The sequence below is a fragment of the Agelaius tricolor genome, unplaced genomic scaffold, assembly GCF_023055355.1.
Source record: "Agelaius tricolor isolate 1412-34295 unplaced genomic scaffold, bAgeTri1.0.p SCAF_30, whole genome shotgun sequence".
NCBI lineage: Eukaryota > Metazoa > Chordata > Aves > Passeriformes > Icteridae > Agelaius > Agelaius tricolor.
Window position 1 is genome coordinate 1,890,729 of NW_027269290.1, and position 25,748 is coordinate 1,916,476.

General features: G+C 56.5%; 1 protein-coding gene across 3 annotated transcripts in view; it reads right to left on the bottom strand.

Annotated features, from left to right (window-relative positions):
* Nucleotides 1–25,748, bottom strand: part of NAV1 (neuron navigator 1) — a 75,310-nt gene that overhangs the window by 33,975 nt on the left and 15,587 nt on the right. For all 3 annotated transcript variants that reach the window (XM_071450462.1, XM_071450461.1, XM_071450463.1), the window contains exon 4: nucleotides 23,769–24,485. In XM_071450462.1, the coding sequence (XP_071306563.1) occupies nucleotides 23,769–24,485 (717 nt within the window). The remainder of the gene's footprint in view (nucleotides 1–23,768; nucleotides 24,486–25,748) is intronic.

The window sequence follows — 25,748 nt, forward strand, 5'->3', positions numbered from 1 at the left end:
AGTGCCACCATCTGCCCCCACAGTGCTGTCCTGGTGGTGACACAGGGACTCCTGCAGCCCCTGTTCCCCAGGGGCAGCGAGGGGCCAGGGGCTGGCTCGGAGCTCACCGAGTCACCGCATGCCAGAGTTGAGTCGAAACCGGAGCCACTGGGAGAGGCTGAAGTGTGGGAACAGCAGGAGAGCGCTGGATTCCTCCCCACATCGATTTAGTAAGCTTGTGCAGCCAGATGTTTCCAGCTGCTGGAGCATGGAGCAGCAGAGAAGGCTCAGCCCATGCCGTGGCAGGGTCAGTCAGACACTCAGCCTAGGCCAGGCTCAGTTTCCCAGCAGCTATGGCTGGGATGTGTTCTGCAGCACTCCCCACTCCACTGGAGCTGCAGGCTCAGGGACTGATGTCTCCCTGCCCCAGCCCCAGGCTGGCCTACAGCCCCTCAGCAGATTCCACTGTTCTCACAGGCTCTGACCATCCTGCTGTTACAGAGGGAAGGGAGTGCTGCCTCTGGCCCTTTGTCCCCCGTTCTGACCATGCACAGGGCAGCCATGAGATGCAGCCACTGTCCCCAGGCCTGCACTGGGAGGTCACCAGAGCCCATTGCCCAAATCACTTGTCCCTGTGCCAGGCTGGCTCTCATTTGCCTATACCCTCTGCTGTGCTTGAGCAACTCTCACTCAGCTGAGAGCTCCCACTCAACACTCCTTTCTCAACTGAGCCCTTCAACATCAGCAAATATGATACAGCTCCACTTGGCACTCGAGGAAACTGAGGGAGGAAGCCTCAGCCCAGCCCCAACCACCCCCTGACCTGCAGCACTCCCTGGCATGGCTTCCAGCACTGACCACCACATTACACACACACAGCAACCTGGCACTGTGGGCGCCTGGCCCTGACCCATACAGTGCCCATCACCCCCATCTCCTGCCTGCCAAGCTGGGGCAGCAGCAGGTACCACCACCACAAGAAGGAGCATTTGCAAGGTGGGATACAGAGGCAGCCAAGGAGGAAGAAGAGGAGGAGGAAGAAGGAGAGAGCTGTGTTGGAATGGCTGGCTCAGGGCACAGCACTGTTTGCTGTGAGTCTGACTGTGAAGGGCAGCACAGAACCATGGCTGGACAAGGCCGGGGAGCTCCAGGCTGTGCTCATGTCCAGCTCTCCCTGCACCTCCCAGAGCAAGCAGCAGCAGTTCCTTTGTCCGTGTGTCGGGGTGCAGCCCTGGCCCCGCAGCCGGGTGCTGCCGACGTGGCCAAGTACGTCAAGGAATGAGGGAATAATCAACTCCAAATGGCTCTGACAGCTCATTTCAAAGAAGCATGTGGCCACCAGCTCCTGCTGGGGCGAGGCAGGGCTGCATGCGTGGGACACGTGTGCCCCATGTGCCTTAGCACAGAAACTCGTGTGTGTGTGTGTGTGTGTGTGTGTTTGCATCATTCATGTGGGGGCCACATGGCAGCAAAAGCCTGCAGAAAGATGCATGTCTGCATGAGTATCACCTATGCCTGTGACCTTGCACATGTGCCCATGTGTTCATATGCAGGCAGTGGAACAGCAGGACATGACACCAACACGGGCACAAGGGTGCCAGGCTTGCAGGGGTGCACCGTCTGCACTCAGCATGAGCATGGCACTCACACCTGTGTTTTCTTGTGCCCTGTGACCCAACTGGTCTCATTTCAGAGGATCCAACTAGGAAAGGACTCCAGCTGGCCCAGTAAAGATTTCACCAGCAAGCAGGAATTCACCAGGAAAGGCTGCGTGGTGTTCCTGAGTCATTCCGGTGGGCCCCTATTACACAGTAGCTGTAACGAATTTCCCCAGGCTGGAAAACATTTCTAACTGCTTGCTCAATTCCTTCCAGTGCATTGAAAAATCCACTAATAAACTCTGCAATAAAACCCATTCTCATGGGGCTGTGAGCCTCCTCCGGCCCCGCTGCACTCCCTGGCTCCACGAACCCTCGAGCAGACTCACACTGCTCCCTCCATCTGCCCCAGCCCCTGCTCCCAGTCCTGTTTATGAATGAATCAGCACAGGCACCGTTTTGTTGGTATTTTTCTTGGAAACCTTCCACTCTGGCACTTGGAGACCACCCGAGGGGAAACCCAACAGCCCAAGCCCAGTGTGAACCTCACTGAGCCCTGTGGGTTCCTCACTCACACCCTGCAGCCTGGGACTCTCACCAGCATCTGGGTGTGCCACCTGCAGTCCTCCTGAATGGAGTAAATGGCCTTATCTTGCATTATTACATCCAGCTCTGATTCCCACTCCTGGATGGCTGGGCAGGGGGATGGTTGCAACCTGCAATCCTTCTCTTTGGGGCTTACCTGTCTTTTCCCCCCAACAGCTCCCAAACAGGCAGAATGAGCAGTGGAGATGGCTAACAGGGCTCTGTGGGGTGACTGCCATTCTGCAGTGTTGGCCTTGTTTTCCAGCTCAAGCCCCATCCCTGAAATTCCTACATGCTTTCACCAAGGATGTACCAGTAGCCCCAAATTACCCCTCTCTCTCTGGAGATGTCCCAGGGCACCCAAGCTGGGCAGAGCATCTTCCACACTTGCTCAGCGCTCTGGGAAAGCACCACACTCGTTCCTGCAAACCTGCTGCCCCACCCAGAAGGCAGCAGGTACATTAGCACTCCTGGTTTTATTACTTTCATTGGTGTGAGCAGAGAGCTGGCTGCCAGCCCTGCATCCTCTGCAGCAGTGTCAGGAGAGGGTCCTGATCCCTGATGGGCAAGGACAGGGCCACCCAGCACCCTGGTAATGGGGTACTGGGGTACCTGGACATCTGACTGGTGTTCTGCTGCCCCCAGGCAGATGGCTGGGGAAAGCCTGGCCACCATTCCCTGAAAGACAGCAGCAGCCCCTCAGCTGGTGGAGTTGGAGGTGCTATTCCCCATGGACATGGAAGCACAGCCTCCTGCCATCAGCGATGGTGATGTGCAGGGGAAGCTGCAGATACCTGAGGTCCCCACCTGTGACTCCACCAAGGCAGGCTGACACATGGTGCTGCTCTGCACGTAGCCCTGCAAGGCTGTGGGAGGAGGTTGGACACAGCCCAGCACGTTCTGCACTTGCCCTTGACTGAGAGAAGAGAGGCCAGCAGCAAGTCTTGGGGGAGACAATGGGGTTACAGCAGGCAGCACTGTGGGGGTAGCACGTGTCCTGCAGAGCCCAAGTCCCCCAGGAAGCACCAGCCCCTGCGGAGCCAGAGCCAGAGAGGTGACAGGGCTCTGGTTTGGCACAGCCACCCCACGTCTCACATGTAGCTGGACCCTTCTTCAAAGGGCACCGTTGGAGCCTCCTGCAGAGCCATGTCAGAGACACCCTGATATGGCTCTGCAGGAGGCTCCAACGGTGGCTGCAGAGGGGGAGGAAGCCAATTCCCTACCTGCACTCACTGACTATCATTGCACCCCTCTACTGTAGTCATCATCTCAGCAATCATCACCACCACCATCCCCATCACTGCCAACATCCCCACCACTGCAGGCATCATCACCACCACCATCCCCACCACTGCCACCAGCACAGGCAGGGGCAGCCCCACACTGTGGGAGGGGGCCACCACCTCCCTGCTGGCAGGTGAGAGCAGACAATAAGCAGCTGTGCAGCAATGACAGGCTGGGACTTGAGCCGAATCAGCACTTTAGGGGCGATCGTGGCTGCTAAGCCTTGAGAATCACTGCTCATAACAAGGGCAGGGCTGAGAGACCTGGAGCCTGGACCCCGTCTGGCTCCAGTGAGCCAAGCTTTTAAAAGGGATTCAGACTTTCTCAGGCTAGAGCAGCCATAAATCTACTTAATTGGGTCTCTCCCATACACAAGTTTCCAAGTGAATCCACTGGAGAGATCCAGACTGGGCCTCCAGCCCATTTGTGGGTTATTCTTTCAATGGATGCTGCGCTTGGCCCCAAACCACCCCACCTGCACATCCAAACCACAGCTCCTTTTCCAGATCCAGAGCCTCTAGCTGCTCCATGTCCAGGCATTTCACCTCTGTGCTCCTCTGTGCTGATGAGCTGGGGGAGCCCAAAGTCCCATGTTTTGGGACAGATTCTGCTTCTGCACAAGGCACTACTCACCCCTGAGTCACACCTGCCTCCAAAGCTGCTCCCGAGAGCATCAGAGGAGCCGGGAGCATCCCAACACCCCTGTCCCCAGCATCACAGATCTCCAAAATAATCCATGCAAACACTTGTGCAGCTTGGGAAGGAGGGGGATGGTAGGTTAACAGGCCAAATCCATGCTCCAAGGGATGCCCCGAGCCTCTGGCCAGTGGCACACACAGCAGCAGTCACACACGATGACACTAACTCCCTGCTGACAGCCCCAAGGCTTTGGGAACACGGAGACAGTGTCACCAGTGGTCACTGCACCTGGGATTTGTGCTAAGCTGACAGAGGAGGGTCAGACTGGTCACACAGCACTCCATCCCTCAGTTTGCCCTGGAGCCTGCCATTCTCCTCACAGTTGTGCATTACCAAGGTGTGCTAGTGCCCTGCTGGCCCCCAACACAGCACAGCTGTGTCCAGCCTGGTTTCAGCATCCCCATCACAACACCTTTCCCACAGCCACCAGCAGATGGTCAGGGCAATGCTGCAGACCCTGAGCAAAAAAAGCCAAAAAGTGGGGAAGAAACGGAAAAAAGCCCTTATTCCCCAGGGTGAGGCAGAACAGCACAGCCAGGCCCCAGCACAGAGGCCCCGGAACAGCCGGCAGCAGCGGGTTCACACTCCCCACACATCACCAGACGCAGGTTGGACATTGTGGAAATTCAAAATTCCAGATGGCTCTTTTTGGGTGGGTTTTTTTTTTTGCCTTGCCTTATTTCCAAGGCAACAAGACTCCCTGTCATCTGCCAGTTGCCATAGAGATTTCACCTGATTCTGCTTCAGCGGAAGAGAAAGCCGGGCTCCTCGCTGCTGCTGAGGAGCCACGAGCCGAGACCGCCTTCAAACTTACTGGGAAGAGCAGAGATAAATGGGGCTTTATATGAGGAAGGCAATGGGCTGATTCAGAGGATCAAAGGAAGGAACTGCGGGTTTCTATAGCACAAATCAGCCCTTCACTTAACTGCTTTGGTGCCCTCCAGATGTGCCCTGCATCTGGGGACGTCGCCAGCTCTCGCTCCAAGCTTTGCCTGGTGGAGGAGGGGGGATGTGGGTGCATGGGGAATCCAGCACCCACTGCTTACAGAGAATCAAGGACCAATCTGGGTTCCCTGCAGGAAATGGAGGGCACATGGCCTGTGCAGGTGACAGCCATGTCCTAACCCCATAATGACCCTCCCTCACCCTGTACAGCCCTTCTCCAAAGGCCCTGTGACCTGAAGAGCCAAGGGGAGAATGGGGAAATGCAGGAGCAGCTAGGGAGGAGGAGACGCCCACGGGCTGTGCTCAGCACAGTCATGGACATGGGGGACAAGCACCACAGGCCCCCAGGGCAGCCCCATGCAGGCAGACACAGGGTATGCTCCTCATCAGCACCAAAGCCATCCCAACAGCCCCATCACTGCTGGGGATCATCCATGGAGATGGTGGGGATGCGGCCACACCCCAAGCCCAGGTGCAGCACATGATTCAGTCATTCCTCCCAGACCCACCCTCACCCCAGGCCCCTGTGACAGTAGCCCCTGGACTCTCAGTCAGATGCCCCAAATGAGTAGATCTGATGTCCCCCTGCCTGGGGCTCCCTGTTGTCAATGATAATGAATCCCTTGGGCACAGGAGAAGGTTCTAGGCACTGGCAGGGTGCCCATGGGTGGCAGTCACCCCTGTGTACAAGAGGCCAAGGTCCCCACACTCATCCCTCCCCACTGGGTGCCCAGGTCTGGCTGAAAGGGCATTTATCAGGCCCCAGAGGCTCTGCCCTCCCCAGCCTGCATCTCTGCACCAGGGCCAGCGGAGAAGGGCCTGACTGGGCAGCTCTTAGCTCGAGTTGGCTCTGCTTTGTAGGAGAACAGTCATTAGCAGAGCCAAATTTTCCATTCCCAGCCAGAATACGGCCATGCTTGGGGAAGCTTTATATTCACAGAGACAAACAACTCACATTTGCTTTTTAACTGTTGGAATTGCACCCACTGGGACAGAGCGAACAGGGAGCCTTTTGTCCCCCTTGCCTTGTGACTGAGAGCTTTGTGCAGAGCAATGCGTTGCAAACATAATTCTCCCCGGCCTCAGCTGGGCTCTGGTAGACACTTGGTCTGTCTGTCCATCACCAGATCAGCCAGAGTCCTCATGTGTCTCCAGCAAGAATGCAAAATGTCCTCCCCAGCTTCCCTGGCAGCCTGTGGAGCTGCTCCACACTGAAAGATCAGAAACACTCAAATGGACCCAAAACACAGCTGGTGATGGGGGCTCTTCATCTCCCAGGCACCTGGGGTGGGCAACCAGAGTGGCAGGCAGCTACAGGCAGCAGAGCTGCTCTCTGGGGCTACAGCTCGCCTGGATGCAAGGAAGTGCAGCTCCAAGCATGGAAAATCCCAGCATGGCACAGGCACAAAGTGCAGCTCATTGTGAGCCTCCAGAGAAGGTGCCCCAGCCACTCCCCAGAGAGGGCATCTCTGGAAACCTCCAGCCCACTGCCAAGCTCCTGAATATCAGAGCTGGCACTCACTAAGCTGTGAGCATCAGCAGTCCTCAGAGCTCTCACTCTGGAGAGGGACAAGGGACTGCTCTCCCAGCGTGGGACACGTCCTTGAGGCACCAGCTGAACCCCCACCTCAGCCCAGCAGGAATGAGCATCCTTCACTCCAGAAGAGGGAGATCCTGGAACAGCTGCTCCCCTCCAAACATTCAGCTTCAGGAAGGGGCTCAGCATTGCAAGCACATCCTGGGCTCTCTGCAAAGCCTGGGGGATGTGCACCATGAGGGTCCAGCTGACAGCAGGGCCGGACCCCAGGGTAGGTCATCAGCCCTTGCACCAGAGGGTCCCTCAATAGCCCCGTCGAGAGAAGAGACTGGGCAGGACGCAGAGCACCTCGGGGGGCAAACCCAGCTTAACGAGTTCCAGGCTCGTTAGTAGATCTATTGTTACCACATCCCGCGGGAGGAGGGAGATAACACAGGCTATTTTTGCTTCCATCTGGGGAATCGTTTTCCTCCAACATATACTGCCACGATGCTAATTTTTAAGGCTGATGATTAATTGATGTCAGGCTCATTATGGGGCCAACGGATCTCTCTTCCCTGGGAGCGCCAAGGACAGAGGGAGACGTGTTTTGACAGATGTCGTTGGAGCTGCGTGTGAGTGACGTCCTAACAACAGAGGAGAATAGGAGCCATTACCATGGAAAGCCCTGGAAATGGGAAGGGAAGTGCCTGCACGCGACCCCAGCACCCCTCCTCGAACAGCCCCTAATCAGCCCTTCACGCTCTGCCCCGTGGTTACCAGGGCTTTGCTCCGGAGATAAACGGTCTTTGTGCACACCCAGGGAGAATTGAATCTCCTGCCTGCGGCGAGGAGGGCTTGGCCTTTCTTCTCCCCCTCCCCAGCCTCGCAGGAGGGCCAGGTGCCAAATTCACTCTGGCACCAGAAGCAGCAGCCTGCAGGGAGCCGGAAACAAGTCTGCTACACATATGATCCCCAGGATCCCGCAAGGCTCGAGCTCTCCCTGCACCTGCACCCCCGGCAGCGGGGTGGGTGAGCACTGCTGGGGTGCCCAGGGCTGTACCAGGCACTGGGCAAGGCTCACCCTGAAAATCGTGGCAGCATCTGCAATAGCAGCCCAGGCAGGGCTGCTGACCAACATGCATATCACAGATTTTGGGGTCCCTTCAGTCTGCAGCATCAGCTGCCCAGGTGATGTTCACCCCAAAGCAAACCCCCCCATATCCTCCCAAAGATGGAGCTGTGCATGGTGAGTGGCAGAAGGATTGGGTGCCATGGCTCTTACAGCGACACAATGACCTCCTGCACTCCCCAGGCCTCCCATGCCCCCTGCCCAGAAGCAGGATGAGGCATCCTGCTGAGTGGAGAGCATGGGGTGATCCTGATCAGTGCAGATGATCTCCCCTGCCCGATGTGCCAGCTCCCCAGGGCCACCCCCACTGCAGTCAGGGGGTAATGAGCATCATGCCCTGCCACAGCCCTCAGCTTGCTCCCCTCCCCACCAACATTGCCATTGTTACCTGCTCCTCCAAACTTCCCTGGGAAAGGTACCTAACCCACTGGGGCCAGGAGCAGCACCAGCCCCACATCTCTCCCCATCCTGGGGCTCCACACCCAGCACCCAGGACTGCATCCTGCTGCCCCACAACAGTGCCTCCCATCCCCGTGCCAGGGACATGCTGGGTGTGTGCTGGGGAGCTCAGCAGCAGCAGTCTCCCGCATCCATACTCAGCCAAATTCGACACCAGCTCCAAAGGCTGCACAGCCAATCTGCCAGCAGTGTTATTACAAACTTGTGTTAATTGCTGCACAGTGCCTCGAGCATCCTTCACAGGGGGAGGGATGCAGATAAACTGTCTATTCTTAGCACTGATGGTTCCCCACTCCTGGTGCCGGCCCACACCATCCTCCAACTGCTTCCAGACCTGCTCCCTCTCTCAAAGCGCACTCGGAGAGTCCCCACCACCAGGGAAAGGTTTTCTTGAGCAGCAGTTGTGCTTTTCCCACTAAAGATGATTTGCAGAGAAGGAAGGTCCTGTCTCCTTCAGGAAATTTATTTGTGCCACAGGAGGGAAGGGCATGCTTGGGACCAGAAAGCTTTGTGGGAGTCGCCACTTGGTCCTTACCCAGGGGCTAGAGGCTGGCACAGAGGAAGTGTGCTTTACCTCCACCATCTGCGTTAGTGAGTGAAGGGATGCTGACACACCCTACTATTCTATGCAAAGAGCTGCTGTTCCACCTTCTACTCCAAATTTTACTGGGGGCCTGGCAGTACGTGGGATGGACAGGATGGAAAATGCTCCCAGTCAGTGACCAGTGCCAGTCAGAGGGACTTCAGTGTAGCCTCTGGACTTTCCCCTGTTCAGCTCCTGTGGCTGCCCTCACAATGCACCTGCCAACACCAGGGGCTGAGTGACATGTGATGACAGCAGCCATGAGCCTCCGGGCACAATGGGAGAGCAGCCATGAGCCTCTGGACCCCACACACGGACAAGCTCCATCCCCTGCAGGCTGCAGGATCCCTTTAAGCATGCTGAGACCACAGGGAGTTACAGCCCCAACTTGGACAGCTGGGATCCCCAGCCAAGCTCGGGACAATGCCATTCCCTGAGCTGTCAAAGCGCCAGCGCACACCGTCCCACAGGCAGGACCTCCTGGGAGTGCCATGCTTCAAGGATGGTGCAGAGGGGTCCCTGGCAGCACTGCAGCTGGGATTTATCTTCTCTAAGAATATCTCAGCTCCATGCAATGGCTGCCTGCACAGCACAAGCCCTCTTCGCTGTGGGAAGCAGCTCTGCAATGTGCTTTGAGCTCTTCTCCCCAAATTTGCTCTGGGGGCCTGTCCAAGCACTGACGATGCACAGCCCAGAGCCACAACTGCTGCAAGAGAACTGAGCCAACACTACAGCTTGGGGGGAAAGCATCAGCCAAAAGTCACTCAAACAAGGAAGCAATTTGTCTTATTCTGGCTACATTCCCTTGAAAAAGCAGCACAGAGCAGGGAAATCAGGATCACGTGCGGCGCGCTGACCGAGCACCCACCGCAGCAGCAATGGGGAGTGTTCACACCAGGAGCCTGACAGATAGAACAGAATAGGGGAAAAAGGATGGAAAAAGAAATGCCATGTGACCCCTCGCTCGATCCAAGGCAGACACCACATCCAACAGTTCAGAATATGAAATACGCACAATGAGCTCCAGTGAGTAATTAATCCCTTCAGGAACACTGTAAGTGATTGCAGACAGCTTACCAAGAAAAAAAAAAATTGGAAAGTCATTGAAAAAATTACCACAAAGTGTTTCTTTTTCTTTCCCAGCCTGAAATACAATGAGATCTGCAAGGAGCCCTCTCTGCTCTGCACAGTGTGACAGCAGTGGATTTCCAGCAACCAGCTGGTTTTCCAACAACACTCAATCTACCTGCCAAGGTGAAAGTTGTGAGAAACCAGCCCAGCCTGACACAGGCAGCAAGAGTGGCTGGTCCCAGTGCTGGGCCCTGGCCTTGGTGTCAGTGGGACACAGTGGAGGGACATTCTGGAGGGACAAGGCATGGCACAAAAAGATGTCCATGATATCTCACAACTTCATCGGTGATTCAAACTTTCGCAGGTCAGAGTTTGGCTTATGGAACAGGACAAGCTCTCCTGGTGATGGGATTTGGGCTCCCTGGTGATGCTTAGCTCAGTGAGCCAGCCTCCCCTCCTATCTCCACCTTTCCCCTCCATCCTTGTGCTCCCTCTTGCCTTCTTCCACCTTCTCCAGCACTAACCATCCAGTTCAGCTGGAAGGCTCCAATTTGGACCAAATTCTGACCCGTTGCACCCAAAGTCCTGCATCTGCTCAGTGCCCTGCACCACCAGGCAAGGAACCACACCTGTCCACATTCTGCCCTGTGTAAAGTGACCATGTGTGGGTGATCAACCCTGCAATCCCTGTGAACAGACAGACAAGCATCCAGAGGCATCTGCAGGGTGGTCTGTCTCGCCCACTCCTCCAGCCCCAGTCCCCCACCTCCAGGGAGCACTGACCCCCAGCACAGCCAGGGGGAATTACAGAGCACAGCAGCTGCCTTTTACTTCCATAATTTCATGGTATTTTTCAACCAACTACTACTACTTCTACTTGTAAAACAGGACTTTATTAAAAAGAGTATTAGGAAAGGTATTTTCTCCTGTCGATAAAGCGACTTAAAATTAGTTGGAACTTTCAAATTAAAAACATAACCTAAACTTTCACTTCCACTTGCAATTACTCTGATTTGGAAAACAGAGTTTTTTCCTCATATCCTCTCCTGGGTTTTCTCCCCTCTCTCCTGTTCTCTCCTCACCATGTTTTTGTTTAAAAATTCATCAGGTCAGGGAAAAATGCCTGGGCAGGAAAAGAGGGTGGGGAAAAAAAAAAGCAGAAGAAACTGTAGCTTTTGCAAACCCATCTCAGCACAGGGGAGAAGAAGAGCTTCCAGACTCACCTCCCTGCTCTTGGAAAGCAAGAGGCCCTTGGAAGGACAAGGGAATATTGAATATTAACCAACCTCCTGCACACTCCGGCAGCAGACGTGGCCTTGCTGACCCTCCTCAGAGTTCTGTGATCCTCCATGGCCTAACAGCTCCTCTAGCATGGCAACCAGGGGAAAAAGGGATGGATAAGGCAGGAAGAGAACCCTGGGTGTCGGTGTGGGATGCAGCCTGCACTGACCATAAACCCCAGCTGCTGCTCCCAGCTCCTGACAGGGCTCTCACTCCACAAAGACAAGTGCCAGCTCATGTCTGGCCATGGCACAGCTCCGAGCTGGACACCGGCTGATGTGAGGCACACCCCACAGGGGATGCTGATTTGGGGAAGGACTAAGATGGTGTTTGCACAGCAGCAAGGGTGCTCCCCTACCCAGTGGTGCAGGGACACAGAATCACCACAGAACAGTTCAGGCTGGAAGGGACCTTAAACTCCATCTCGACCGAACACCTCCTACCCAACCAGGCTGCTCCAAGCCCCATCCACCCTGACACTGAACACTTCTAGGGATGGCACAGCCACAGCTTCTCTGGGAACCTGTGCAAGGGCCTGACCACACTCATACTAATGAATTTCTTCCTAATATCCCTTCCTGCATCCCTGCAGTCACTCTCACCCTAGGCAGATCCCTCTTTGCTGTTCCAGAGCTTCCCTCTTACAACATGATTTTTGAGGACAGCTGCTGCACTCTCCACACAGGATGTGTGCAGCATCGGCTTACGAGTGAGCACACTCTGCCAGAGGATGAAAAGCTATATGGAAATGGAAGATCATTACCATGATCTCTGTGGAAACATCCCATCAGAGCAAGTTTTTTGTCCTCCTCCTTCTCTCTCCCCATGTGCACAAATTCTGGCACCCCATGCAGCACTTGGCGTTGCCTCAGCACTGTGGGCCCAAAATGCAGGCGTCTGATTTCTAAAGCCATTGTCTGGGATGTGCTATTGAGCTGCAAAACATGGAAGGTTTGGGATGGAAAACAGGCATCTCCTGAAACACAAAAAGAAGCTGGCAACCCAGATTTTATTTGACTTTGAAGTTACAGAGAATGTCAACCAAACACAATTTGCTTTATTCCCACAAAGGGAATGAGAATCTAAGCCACAAAATAAACCCGCACCTCTGCCCCTGGAAGGCAGCAATGGACAAATGGAGAGCAGAGCAAAGAGAGCTCTACTGGTCACTGCTGCAGCACAGAGCAGCTGGGCTTGGAAACACATTACCCTGCTCCACCTGGGAATGTGAGGCAGGAAAAGCTGCCTTGTAAATTTACTTTTGATTTGGAGCTCACGGTTCGTGTGCCATTACATTTAGCCAGTGCTCCTTCCTCAGTTCCAGACAGGGAGGTTTGCAGGAACTCCCAGAGTTTCACCCATTTTAATTTTAGCACAGTGACTGTATCAGTTACCTGCTGTTCATTTTTGAGAGTGAACAGGGTGGGAAGTGCCCAGGGGTACAAACAGCAGCTGAGCTGAGATCAAATCCTGCCTCCAGGTTACTGAACTTTCCCCACCATAGTATCTGATGAGTGACCTCTCACTGCAGATTCTGCTTTCAGAGGAGCAGCTTTAAAAGCCCAACCTCCAGGCCCTACTCTGCACAGTCCTGAAAGCATCTCCCAGGCTCCAGGATGAGATTCCCTCACTCATCCCCCATGCTGCTTTATGAGTGGGGCCATTCCCCTCCCCTTGCAGGAATCAGCCACATGTTCTCCATCTGGGAGCAGATGCCCATGAGCCAATAAGCTTAACTTGGAAAACTTCACTGAAAATATCACCAAATTTCTGAGTGCTCTACAGACTGCGGCCAGATGATGGATATTAGTGCTTCAGCAGTCCTGGGACGCTGTTTGGCACAGCACAGCAAAAGCACAGCTAAAAGGGCTCAGGGAAATGGAAATGAGATGGCTGGAGGTGCTGCTGCTGGAGTCTGCCCTCCTCCAGATGATCCAGCCTGTAAGGAGGGAGGGTCTCGGTCTGCTGGTGAATCAGCCCCCAAACAGCTGCTGTACTCAGCCTGGAGTGTTGAAGGACACCAGCTTTGGCCTCACAACAATCCCTGCAACTGCTGGGGTACAGGGCAGAGCCCTGGGGAGAAAGGTGAGGGACGATGCAAGGCAGGGCCCCTCACTGCCCTATCCCAGCCATGCCCATGGCACTGCTGGGACAGAGCTGAGGAGCAAGAGGCCTGGGGTAGGTCCTGGGCACTGCTCCTCCCCACAGGGTCAGGATACAGTCAGCTTTTGATGCATTCAACCACCGACAGTAGGAGACAGGAGGTCCAGACAGTGATAAATCCAGCCTCACACAACCCAGGATGAGACACCAAAATGGAATTTACCAAAGGACCTTAAACTGAAGAGCTGTGAGCTCCAGGCAATGTACAGCCCGAGGCAGAGAAGACTCAGGCCTGCTCAGAGCCAGGCAAATGCTGGTAATTCCCCTTGGCCAGCAATCATATGTTAACCCTGCAGAGCCTATGTACACATTACCTGGGAGAGAAACCACCAGGAGCCAACAGGTACCTCTGCCCCCAGGTCCTCTCTTCACTGCCCACCCTGACATGCAATGCACAGCCTGTACAGGGTGACTCCAATTCCCTGAAAGGGTTTTGTTACATTTTTAAATGAATCTGGGATCTGGGAGAGGCAGGAGTGCAGGGCAGCCACCTTCCACCAAGCCCAGGGGATGGGGCAGCCCCAGAGAAAAGCCCCTGGGCTGTCCCCATTGACTCCCCACAGCTGTTTCCTTCCAGCAGCCCTGCCCTGATCCAGCAGGACAGAAAGCATCATGCCAAACAGAGCCAGACTCAATTTCCTCCCATCCTTTAGTCTGCACAAACCTCAAGCCCTGCACAGTTCAGCTGCAGTGTGAGTCCAGCTCCTCAGGATTCAGCACACGCTCCTCTGGGCTCACGGCAGCAGAAGTTTGCAGGACATCATCTGTCTGTCCTCCCTGCTGAGATGGGAGGAAGCTGAACTTCATTATTTCCCTTGCTTCTGTACTGCCTGTTGGGGGTTTGGAGCCATCTCCTCTTCACTCCCTTGGTGCAGTGAAGGTCTGGAGGCAAGATGGCTGTGAAAGGCCACAGCTGGGTGGCAGGGGTCCTGTGCCAATGGTGGCCTCAGCATGCTTGGCTCCATGTTGGCCCTGCCCTGGCAGGGCTGGACCGTCCCAGTTTCCAGCCAGAATCTGTCAAATGCCTTTCCTCCTGCTTTTAAGATGAAGGGAACTATGTTGTCTCCCCTCCCACAAAGCAGTGCTCCCACCTTGGAGCCTGCCAAAACAACCCTGCCTTACCTGATTTCACCACTGCCAGGCTAGGCCATGACTCTGTACCCACCCTGGCAATGCTGCCTCAGGCCTCTGAACCACCAAAGCTGGGAGAAACCTCGGGATGTGGGAGCAAGCATCCACGAGGCTGAACACGTGTCCCCTGCGGCACCACACCGGGAAACAGCCGGGGAGGGACGTGCTGGCCCCATCGAATGGCCCACAGCACATTTCCTGCCAGCCCCAGCTCACCTCGGGGAGCTCCAGCATCGCAGGGATCAATGTGAATTAGCCGCTATCTGCTCTTCCACTTGTTTGCATCAGCTTGGAAATTTAACACCAGGCCAGAGATAAAGTGAACTGGAAATACCCCGGCAGGCCTAACACTTCCAGCCTGAGGGGTTCATTCAGCTGATGGGTTTCATCATCACAGGTTCCAGCCCGAAGAGCAAGTTCCTGCACTCCCCATGCACATCCCTCCCTGCCAGTGCCTGCATCTCACATGCTGGGCTATGAAAGGGCTGCTCTCTGTGAGGTGGGTTTTACAGAGCCCAAACTGCTCCTCACCACAATCCCTGCAAAAGCTGATGATGTCCTGACAAGAAAACCCTGCCATTATTAACCAGCTGAATCTCCAGGCCAGAAAAAACACCAGGGTAAACCCCTTTTAGTATCAAACCGGGCTGGCACAGGACCAAGACAAGCCCCAAGCTGACATGTGGGAAGCTGAGACGATGACGCTGCGCATGGGCGGCGGACGTGTGATTTTGAGAAGTGTCTCCTCAGTGAGTTATTCTCAGTGCACAGCAGTGCTGAAACTCACACACTATAAATAGCCAGCAACAGAGTTGTACCTGTGCCGCAGCTCAGAACGTGCCTCAAGCCAGCTCGTGGAATTGGGAGTGCCAGGCTGGGGCAGTGCCAGTGCCAGGGACGCTTGAGGCCCATGACAAAGCGGAGGTGTGAGCTTCAGGCAGTCTGGGCTCCCAACAGAACCAGTAAGGGCTAGGTTTGGCCATGACTGGGTGCTCTTGAAAAAGCTTATCTGGTTGTAGGGTCTCACTGCCAGCTTTGTCACTCTTGATGACACAACCTTGCATAAGATGAAGAGAGGTGGGATATGCAGCTTCTCCAGACACCAAGCATGCAGGCTGGGAGCCAGCAGGGCTGGTATGAGAAATAAAGGTGGTTCTACATTTCTCCAATGCTAAAGGTATGGTACTACCCATCTGCCATGCTGCAGTTAGGGGGAACAGTTTTATATTGAATGGAGACTAGAGATGGACTAGAGATTAGGAGGCCCTGTGAGGGTGGTGAGGCCCTGCCACAGGTTGCCCAGAGAAGCTGTGGCTGCCCCATCCTTGGAAATGTTCAAGGTCACGTTCGATGGGACTTAGAGCAACCTGGGCTAGTAGAAGGTGTCCTGGCCCGTGGCAGTGATTGGAACAAGATGATCTCTAATGGTTTAACCCAGACCATCCTATGGTTCTATCATTTCCCCTCCAGCTCACACAGCACAGGCTGCAGCACCCACAGCACAGCTCTGCCTGTTTTTCTGGGTTACATGAAAACAACCAGAACCTCCAGCAGCTTCAACAAGGATCTCATGCCATCCTTCCAGCTCACCAAGCAAGAGAGGTTGTGATCCCAGAGCCGAAGCCAGCCGAGCGGCGGGTGAGCCAACGAGCTGGCACAGCGCCCGGCGCTCCCGCTGCGTCACCTGTGGCTGCGAGTCAGGCTCCCAACCTGCCGGGGAACCGCGGCTTCGAGAGTGCAGCTCAAACCCTCAATTTCAGTTCCCCATTGAAAGGCGCCTCCTGGGTCCCTCCTAGCCAGCTCACCATCCCCTCCCTACCCACTGGGCAGGATCCAGCCTGAGGGGAAGGCAGAGCAGCCCTACCTTTACATCTTCAGACACTAATTTCTGGATTTGCCATAAAATCTTTCTGTAATTTCACAGGGCAATGCTTGAGGCCAGACCCTCACAGGTACAGAGGAGGACTGCAAAGGGCCCACCTCTGGATGAGCAGGACCGCTAAGAAGAGAGACAAGGCTGACACAACACCAGAGCAATGTGGAGTGATTAAGAATCACTGATACCTATGCCAGGTGGAAAATCCTGTGCTCCCAACGCGATGGCATGCTCACATGTTCACAGAGGTGGAGGCACATGTCCAGCTGCAGGACACATCTGCATTTCACTGGGCAGCACGGGAGCACGTGTGTGCCCAAGGTCTGCTCAGGTCCCCCCTCCAGGGAGCTCACATGCCATGCTGTGCCAGGGCCACAAGGCTCTGGAGCCGCCTCCCCGATCCATGGCTACTCCCAGGAGTGAGGAAAATGTCCTGACCAAACGTGCTGAGCTTCTGCTCAGCTTCCCTATGTGGATTCCAGCAGGTCCTTCAGTGGGAGATGAATCTCAGTCCTCCTCCTGAAGTAATAAAAAATACATTATGCCCTCAATTGAACAAGACAAATACCAGCACAAGGAATGAGAGAAATGCTGGCACAAAATGAAATGTGGAAGAACTGGATTAGAGGAAGGACCAGCAAATCAGTGGGCACTGGGCACCTCAGTGTCACACCCACCCTGACACAAGCACATCTCCATTTGCACAGCTTCTAATCTCAGCTCTGCAATGCAGCATCCCCTGACTTCCCAGCTTCACGGCTGCAGCATCCCTGCCTTCCCAGCTCCCCTCCTGCTCAGCTCCGTGCTCCAAGCTGCAATGCAGCAGCCTGGGCAAGCCCTACTCTCCCTTTTGCCCCTCCACCCCACCACGAGGCAACACTGAGCGTCCCAGCCGAGCTGTGAGCCTCACACATCCTCTACCCTCCCAAGCTCACTGCTTTTCAGCCAGAGAACTGGCAACTCCTTCCCTGGCTCCCCCGGGAGAGCTGCTTCGTGTGTCTGGAGGAGGACGTGACTTTGCAGGGTGGGGGATATGGCAGAACGGCACCATTATCTGATCCCCTGTGTCCCCACAGCTCTGCAGGAGACACAGCCAAGGTGTGAAGCCTGGAGAGGACAAGGACTCAGAGGGATGCAGCCATCCCCACTCCACCCAGGGAGTTGATCCAGGCTCAGCAGCTTCACCATTGCCACCAGCACCAGGAACACTGCACACACAGAGCCCAGGACATCACATCTCTGTCACTGGTATCAGGAACACCACACACATAGCCATGGGACACCGCTGTCACAGGTACCAGGAACATCACACACCCAGAGCTCACTGCACAGCTGTCACTGAAACAGCCCAGGACACCACTGTCACCAGTTCCAGGAACACCACACACACAGAGCCCAGGACATGGCCCAGGTCACCAGTACTAGAAACACCACACATGCACATTGTGTGCAGGACAGTGACTGTGCATGCAGGGCACCAAAAGCCACAAGCACAATGCCACAAAAGACACTCTGGACCAGACAAGTGACTGATTCAGGGGATGTGCCAGTGGGTCCACCTGACAGCACACAGCCAGGCAGTCTTGATCCCAAGACTGCAGCCCTACAGCAAACCACCATGTCATACCCACAGCTGAGCCAGGGAAGCCAGGAGGCACATGCTGGCCATGGCAAACAGGCTGGCACTGGCATCTCTCACAGCTTATACACCCCAGAGAGTGCAGGCTCTGATTCTGTGCTGAGCTGGAACAAATCCTCCCCCATGCAATGGGCACAAGCATAAGCCAAGGGCTGTCCTCAGATGCTCAAGTGAGAGTGGGCAGGGGGGTCTGCAGGTAGAAGGGACCAGGGACATTGTTTTCTGGCACCATGGGAAGCTGCACAGGAAGACAAAGAGCTGGGAACCTAAATGGACATTGATGGTGGGGGGACTTGTGACAAGGGAGTGCTGTGGGCACAGAGATACATGCCACAGCATGAGCAGCCAAATACACAAAACTGGCAACAGGGGCATGTGGAAGACGGTCTCCAGAAGGACCCAAAACTGCCCATGATTCTCCAAGTACCACCCACAAGGAAGCAAGCTGCTCAAGAGGCACCAGGACCAGGCAGGAGCCATGGGTGGGCTGGGTCCATCCCAGCAGCACTCAGCAGTCACACCCATGGGATTGTAAAGCCTTGAGGAGGCATCACCCAGGTTCCACTGGGGTCACATCCCATCAGCAGATCCCAAATAGCACTTCCAGAATTTCCACAATTTTCTATTCATTTGCATATTTTCTTTTTAGACATGTTGGATTTGGTGGCGAGATATAGGCAGTCACTGTGAAAGCCCCATTTGATCAGGGATTTTCAGGCTCTTTGGGGAGAACTTTATTTCAGTAGTGCATCCACAAATATGTTTGTTTTCAAGTGTTTGCTCTGCTACCTTTCCACAGGAAATTTTGAAAGACAAATCTGGATTTATTTTTTTCTCAGCCCTTTTTCCACACTGCCATAATCACTGGGAACAGAGCACATCCCAAACAGCTTCAGCAGAAGCTCTGGGGCGGCCCTTGGATCCCATTTCCAGATCTTCTTCCCAGTCACTGCAGCCATCTCAGCTGGAGAAAGCAGACATTACTACTTGCAGTGAGGTCCTGAGAGCAGGCTGGAAGTACAACTGTGTACCACTCCCCTTTTTCCTCACTATTACCCCAAAGGCAGGAGTCCAGCTCTGTGGGCAAAGGGAAATAAATCCCTATCCCAATGACCTCGTCACACAGATGCTGTCACACAGGGACCTTAAGAGAGGAATATCATTAGTGGTATCAGGACAGCCACAGCACTTTACGAGGCAATAACCCGCTCTCATCACTGTGAAGAGCTACTTGGTCTCTGACCTCCTCATGGTCTCCTGCCAGGGAGCCTGGCTACTGCTGCCCAGTGCTGCCACGGGCACATTAGTGCTTAATTAAACCAGTAGGAACAACGTGGGGCAGAGGGAGGAATGCCATGGGGCAGAAGTGCTTCTTTGATCCCATCCCATGTGTTTCCCAGCAAGGATGGCAATCAAATAGGAGTAACTTGGCTCCCATCTCCACCAGGGTCAGGAATGTCCTTGCATGGATGCCAGTCCTCTCTGCACTGTGGTTCACTTTTTAAGCCAGAGTCAGATGCAACACGCAGCTCCCGCCTGTCATGGAGCCCATCTGCCCATTCCAGCCCTTGGCTCTCCTCCCCACCACTGAGGGGCTGCTGGCACCCAGTGCCCACCCAGCACCAGCCTGAGCACAGCGGGCTCTGTCCTGCCTGGGTGTTGGCAACACAAGGCTACCAACTCCCCACAGCTATGTACTGCCCAGCAAGCACATCCCTGCTGGGGAAGGGCAGCATGGCCCACTCGAGGGCTGCAGGACTCAGATGGGTTATAGCTGCAACTGAAGAGTTTGGCAGGGCTGCAGACTCCTGCAGAGAGCATTTCAGGGAATACCATCTCCACTGGGACCTCATGTGTGTCCACCTGGGTTCTGACCCACGCAACACTGACCACTTATTTGTTGATGCGAATTAGCAGCCACTTAAGAGGCACCACATCCAGCAAGAGATGGACAAGGAAATGGCTGCAGAAAGCAGCTGCAGCATCTCAGAGGTGCCCTGGGGAGCTCTAGGTAAGTGCAACCATCACACCGGGCACCACAGGCACAGCCTGTACAAAAAAGCCCCTGCACCTGATCAGCCCTGTCCATCACACGTGGACACGAGCAGGGTGAGCTCTGCACAGCCAGCTCTTCCACCACGCTGGCCATGTGCCCTCCGTCCCCTTCATCCTGTGGTTGGGCACTGGCGTAATTAGCAGCCCCAGCTGCCAGGCAGTTTTGATGAGAAGCCTCAGCCTTTGGTTGATGCAAAACGTATAATTTGGATGATGGAAATAGCCTCCACAAAGCACATGTGGTTGCTGCGTGCCCGTGACCTCTCCTGGCTTGCGCAGGCTGCTCTTTAAACGTGGTTCAGCTACAAAGGCTTCAGTGGCATCAAACAGATGAGGCAGCAGCAGTGACCGAATGAGAGGTAACATTTGGCCATGACTGCATAAACTATTTTTGACCGAGAGGCTTGGGAATGCTTCTGGCAGGAGAAGCGTGAGGTAGAGATGAGAATTCAGGTGTGGACACTGAACACACAAGGTCTCTGGAAGCCACTGTGGCTGGCAGCGCCAGGAGCTCAGAAGCTGCAGGGGCTTCACAACACAGGTCAGCAGTTCAAGGACAACCATATCTGCAGAGGCTGGAAGTCCCCGCAATTTCCTCTCTCTTCCCAGCACAAACCAAGCTTGTGGCTCTTTCCATGCCACTCTGGATAGGGTGTCCTTCAGCAGACATTGCCAAACAGCTCAGGCTGATGTTCTGTTTGCCAAAGGGACTGATGAAAACAGCAAAGACTTTCCTTCCCTCCCTCCTGAGCATCTCCTAGCAATCAGGAGAAAGCCCCTCTCCTGGTGCTCCTCACCAACCCTAGCAGGGTGTGAAGCCCACTCTCCTGAATCCAGCTCTCCTGGGATCCCATTCCTTCTGCGTCCATCTCCACCACAGGAACCACCTTTTCCTGGGGAAGCCAGGTTATGGAAGGTACCATCACCATTGGGGAAGACCTCATCTGCCTGGATCGCAAGCAAAGGGGTCTGGAGGCTCAGCGTGTGTCTACACAACCTCAAGTTGTGGTTGTGCCAGCACCACTGTCACACAGCTCCCTCCTCTCATCATCCCAGGCTCCTGGTGGCATCCCCACCACACAGGCTGTCATGGATGTGCCAGGTCATGGCTGGCTTGGCTAAGTAGGTGTGATTCAACATCACAACTCCCACGAATGTGGGAAGTACAACCCCATGGAAGGGGAGTTTCAGCAGGGTGAAGCTCCCTTTCTGTCCACCCCAGACACTCTCCCCGTCCAACTCTGGACACAGCCCTCGATCCCCCCTGCAGGAAGCCTGCCAGTCGATATATCTTGGAAAATTATTGGCAATACACAGAGGACAGATCTGGCAGAGTTTGGGCCTCCTGGACCAGCTGACCAAGTTTCAGATGCTAAGTGCAGTCCAAAAGGATGTTCAACACCTCCCAAGGTCAAAGTCAGCCCTGACTGACGCAGGTGGAAGTTTGGCAACACCCCAGAAACCAAATCAATTGCTGGGGGCACTTCCACAACCATGATCTTCCTCAGAGTGTGCACAAGATCCTTCTTGGATCTCTGGTACTCCAGAGTACCAGCAACTGGGAGTCACTCCCACTTGGGCCAGTCCCGCAAGGATTTCTCTTGGAGATGCTGAGGAAACTCCCACCTAAGAGCAGAGCATCATAGGGGGACACTGAGATTCCCCCAGGGATCCCAACATCAGTGAGTGGCAGTCTGTTAGTCCCGTAAGTGACAAATCCTCCTGCAATCCTGCCCTGCTCCCGTGGCATCTGGTGCTACTGCAGCATTAGGCCTGAGGATGGATGTCTGTACACCCAGATGTGGGACCACCGGGGCAGCCTGAGCCCCCACAGCTGGGCTGACCTCCTGCACCCCCCTGCTCATCCCCACAGTCTGCCTGCCCAGGCCTCGAGCTCACTCTGTGGCTTCCATTTGCAAGCCCTGGGATGCCCCAGCATCAGGGCAGACCCTGCCAAGGAGGGCACTGCTGCTGCCCCTGCGGCTGGGGGCCAAGGGCAATGCTCTGGGAGGCTCCATGCCTCTGTGCCAGCACACACTGGTGCACAGTGGCTGTGCCAGAGCCCTGCTGGAGCTGGGGCTGTGACACCCCAAAGGCTCCTGAAGCAGCCAGGGGTACGCAGGGAAGTGGACTCTGCAAGTGTGGCTTTCCAGGTGCCTGACTCCAGCACCTCCAGCTCACTCCACTTCTCCAAACCCCCTCCCTCAGATCCCAGCCACAGCAAATCTCTTCCCTTTCTCTTCATCACACAGCAAGGACAAGGCATCTCAAGCCAGCTCAAGCACTAGAGAAGCTCCCAGCCTCCTAAAAAGAGGTCCAGGCAGGGAACTTGAAGGGACTGGACACATCAGTCCTGCCTGTCTGTACTGCTGCTCCCCCACCACCAACAAGCACCAGGGCTTTGCAGCCAGCCAGCATGAGCACCGTAAGCACCATGATGGCTGTGCACAGCTCCTTTGCCACCTTCTCATGCCAGTTTGCCAGACCAAGCACAGCTCTTCAGAGCCACAAGCCCCCACAGTCATTGCCCAGCCAACCCCAGGCACTGCTGGGTGGGATGCAAGGAAGATGGGGTGTCAGTGGGAAACAGAGGGCTGCCAAGGCAGCCACAATTCCTAGAGATCAGCATGCAGCACGAGAGAATGGCAAGGGCTGGGCTCACCTGCACTGAGACCCAGCACTGGGGGCACTGGGTCCCGAGGTCCAGGGCACAGCCAGCACTGGGCCAGTGCTCGTTGTTCTCATGGAAACCCACTCTGCACACAATGCACACAGCAAGCTCAGGGATCAAACCCACAGGGATAGAAAAGCAGGTTTCAGGCAGCCACAGCCTGAAATCAGCTCATGCAAACCCTGCAGCAGCATCCTTGGAGACCCTCCTCTGCCAGAGACCAGACCTCAGTGGAGCTCTGGGTCTGCCCAAAATGGAGCAGCAGCATGAACCCCTCACACGGCACCTCCACCAGCAGCTTCCCAAGGTCACCCCCAGGGCGAGCCACGCTGATGGTGGGGAGCAGCTGTGGCACCCGGCTGTGCAGCCTCCATGGTGTTTGGGGGGTGTTGAGACAAGGGATGGCCGACAAGACACGTGGGGGAGGACAAGCTCCACCACCACCTGCCACTGCTCCCTGTGAGGAGGAACTGCCTTTCCTCCAAGGCAAGAGGCAGCTGACAGTACCTTCCCTCAAGCACGCCTTGGAGATGCACTGAGGGCTGGAGCCCCTCTGCTCTCAAGACAGGCTGGGAGACCTGGGGATGTTCAGCCTGGAGAAAGCTCTGGGGAGACCTTAAAGCCTCTTTCAGTGCCCAAAGAGGCTCCAGGAGAGCTGGAGTGGGACTTTAGGACAAGGGGGAATGGCTTTCCACTGACAGAGGGCAGGGGTAAATGGGATATTGGGAAGAAATTCTCCCTGTGAGGGTGGGAAGGCTCTGGCACAGGGTCCCCAGAGAAGCTGTGGCTGCCCCATCCCTGGCAGTGGCCAGGGCCAGGTTGGACAGGGCTGGGAACAACCAGGGCTAGTGGAAGGTGTCCTTGCCCATGGCAGGGAGTGGAACAGGATGTCTCTTCCAACCCAAACCATTCTGTGATTCTAAGTGACTGGGGACACCGAGGCTGATGACTCCTTTCCCCTCAGTCACCCTTCACTTCAAGACCCTGAGGTCGCCCTCAGTGGGTCCTCACGGAGTGTCAGGAGCCCAGCTGCCTCCAGCTGCCACCTCTGGCCATTCCCATCTCGACGTCGAGCCCAGCGGTCGCGCCGGCCGCACTCACCCAGCATCTGGCTGAAGAGCAGCTGCTCCAGGTCGCCCAGCACCGTCACCACCAGCTCGGGATCCACCTTCAGGTACGGCTTCTCCTCAGTGCCCGCCGCCACCGCTGGCCCCTTGCCGCCCAGCAACTCGTCGTCGCACTTGCCGCCGCCGCCCGCCTCGGGGGCCTTGCTGAGGGGCTTCACCTCGGCGTAGGGCCCGCGGGGGATGCGGCTCGGCTTCCCGGCGGGCGGCGGCTTGGCCGGGCCGGCGGGGCGCGGCGACAGCAGCGAGTGCTCGGAGCGGGACAGGCTCCGCGACATGGCGGGCGCGTCCCGCCCGCGGGGGCCGCCGCGCCCGCCGCCCCCCGCCGCCGCCGCCCCCGGCGCTGCCGCCTTGGCCATGTCGTCGCTCCAGCGAGGCTCATAGAGCTGCCGCTTCTTCTCGGCGTCGGTGAGGAAGGCGAGGTTGGTGAGCGACTTCTGCTTGCGCAGGTTGGAGCCGGCCGGCAGCCGCCCCTCCGCGCTGCTCGCCTTGAAGACGCGCAGCTCCGCGCCCCGCGGCCCCGCGGGCGCCGCCGCCGCCGCCTTCGCCCGCTTCGGCATCACGGTGCTGCCGTCGGGGCCCCGCCGAAAGCCGCGCTCCTCCTCGCCCAGCTCCACGTCGGGAAGGCTCTTGAGGTTGCTCCCCAGCATCCCCGCGCTGCAACCATTTAACCCGCCAGGCGCTGCTGCTGTTGCTGCGGCACCGAGGACACACCGGGCGAGACAGAGAGAGAGGCGCCGTCAGCGCCCGTCCCACCGGCCGGGGCGGAGCGGGGAGGGGATGGCGCGGGCGGGGAGCTGGGGTGGGGGGAGAAGGGGGCGAGTGCACAGCCCCACCTCGCCGCTCCGCCGCCGGCAGGACACTGCGAACCAGCGGAATGTCAGGGGCGAACAAAAAGGGCCCGCCCTCCTCTGGCGCGGGCAGGGGGCGGGGCGCGGCGCGCGCGCCCGCGGGGGGGGCAGGGAGGGGAGGGGGCGCGCGCGGCGGGGCGGGGCCGGGCGGGGGCGCGCGCGGCGGGCTCGGGGCGGAGGGAGCGAGCGGGACCCCGGGAGCGCGCTCGGGGCGGCGTGAGGGGCGAGCGCGGGACCGGCCATGGCCCCCGCCACCACGGCCCCTCGCAGGCAGGGACGTGCTGGGGGCTGGGCGGGAGGTGGATGATGCCAGCGCGGGGGCCCCACGCCCCAGCACCCTGCGCTGAAGGGACCCCCACACCCCTGTCCCGCCCGCCATGGACCCCACACCCACCTAGACACTGTGCACCCATTCCCAGGGGGGCCAAAACATCCCCGTTTCTCCCCAAATTATGCAGCAAGAGCCCAGGGTGGCCTCAGGAATCCCGTGAGGGACACTGTAGCCCCCAGACCCAGCAGGGCCTCTCCACTGCTCCTAGGGAATTAAAGGCGGGGGGGGGGGGGGGGGGCAGGAGGGGAGTAGGATCTGGTTATCATCATTTTTCATTAATTACCCGTCCCTTGGGAGGGGTGAATTAAGTCTATTTGGTGACCTCACGCGGGCTGCCATGGCAACCGCCGGGAAATATTGCATTAGACCCCATCACTGCTGCCGAGATAAGGCCGGGAGCAGCGGGGGTGGTGCGAGCCCCCCAGCCCACCCCCGGGCTGGTGATCCCGGGTTCAGTCTGTGGTAGTGCTGAAGAGTCCCAAAATAACTCCACCCGGATGGGACAGTAAAGGGTGCCCCAAAAAAAGATGATTTGCACTAAGAGGTGCTGCTGGGGCACGATGGGTGCAGAGGCTGCACCCCAAAGCTACTCGGGGTTCGGGGGAGGGCTGTTGACTGGGTGCAGAGCCTGTTGTGGGGGCAGATCTGCGGGTGTTGTGTCGTTTTGGGGCTGCTGAGGTGATTCTTGGGCTCTCCCAATGTTCCTCCTGTTCCCTTTGGCTGGGCCCAGCCGAGCCGTGGGAGGTGCCGCGGGCAGGGGAAGCTGGAGCAGGCA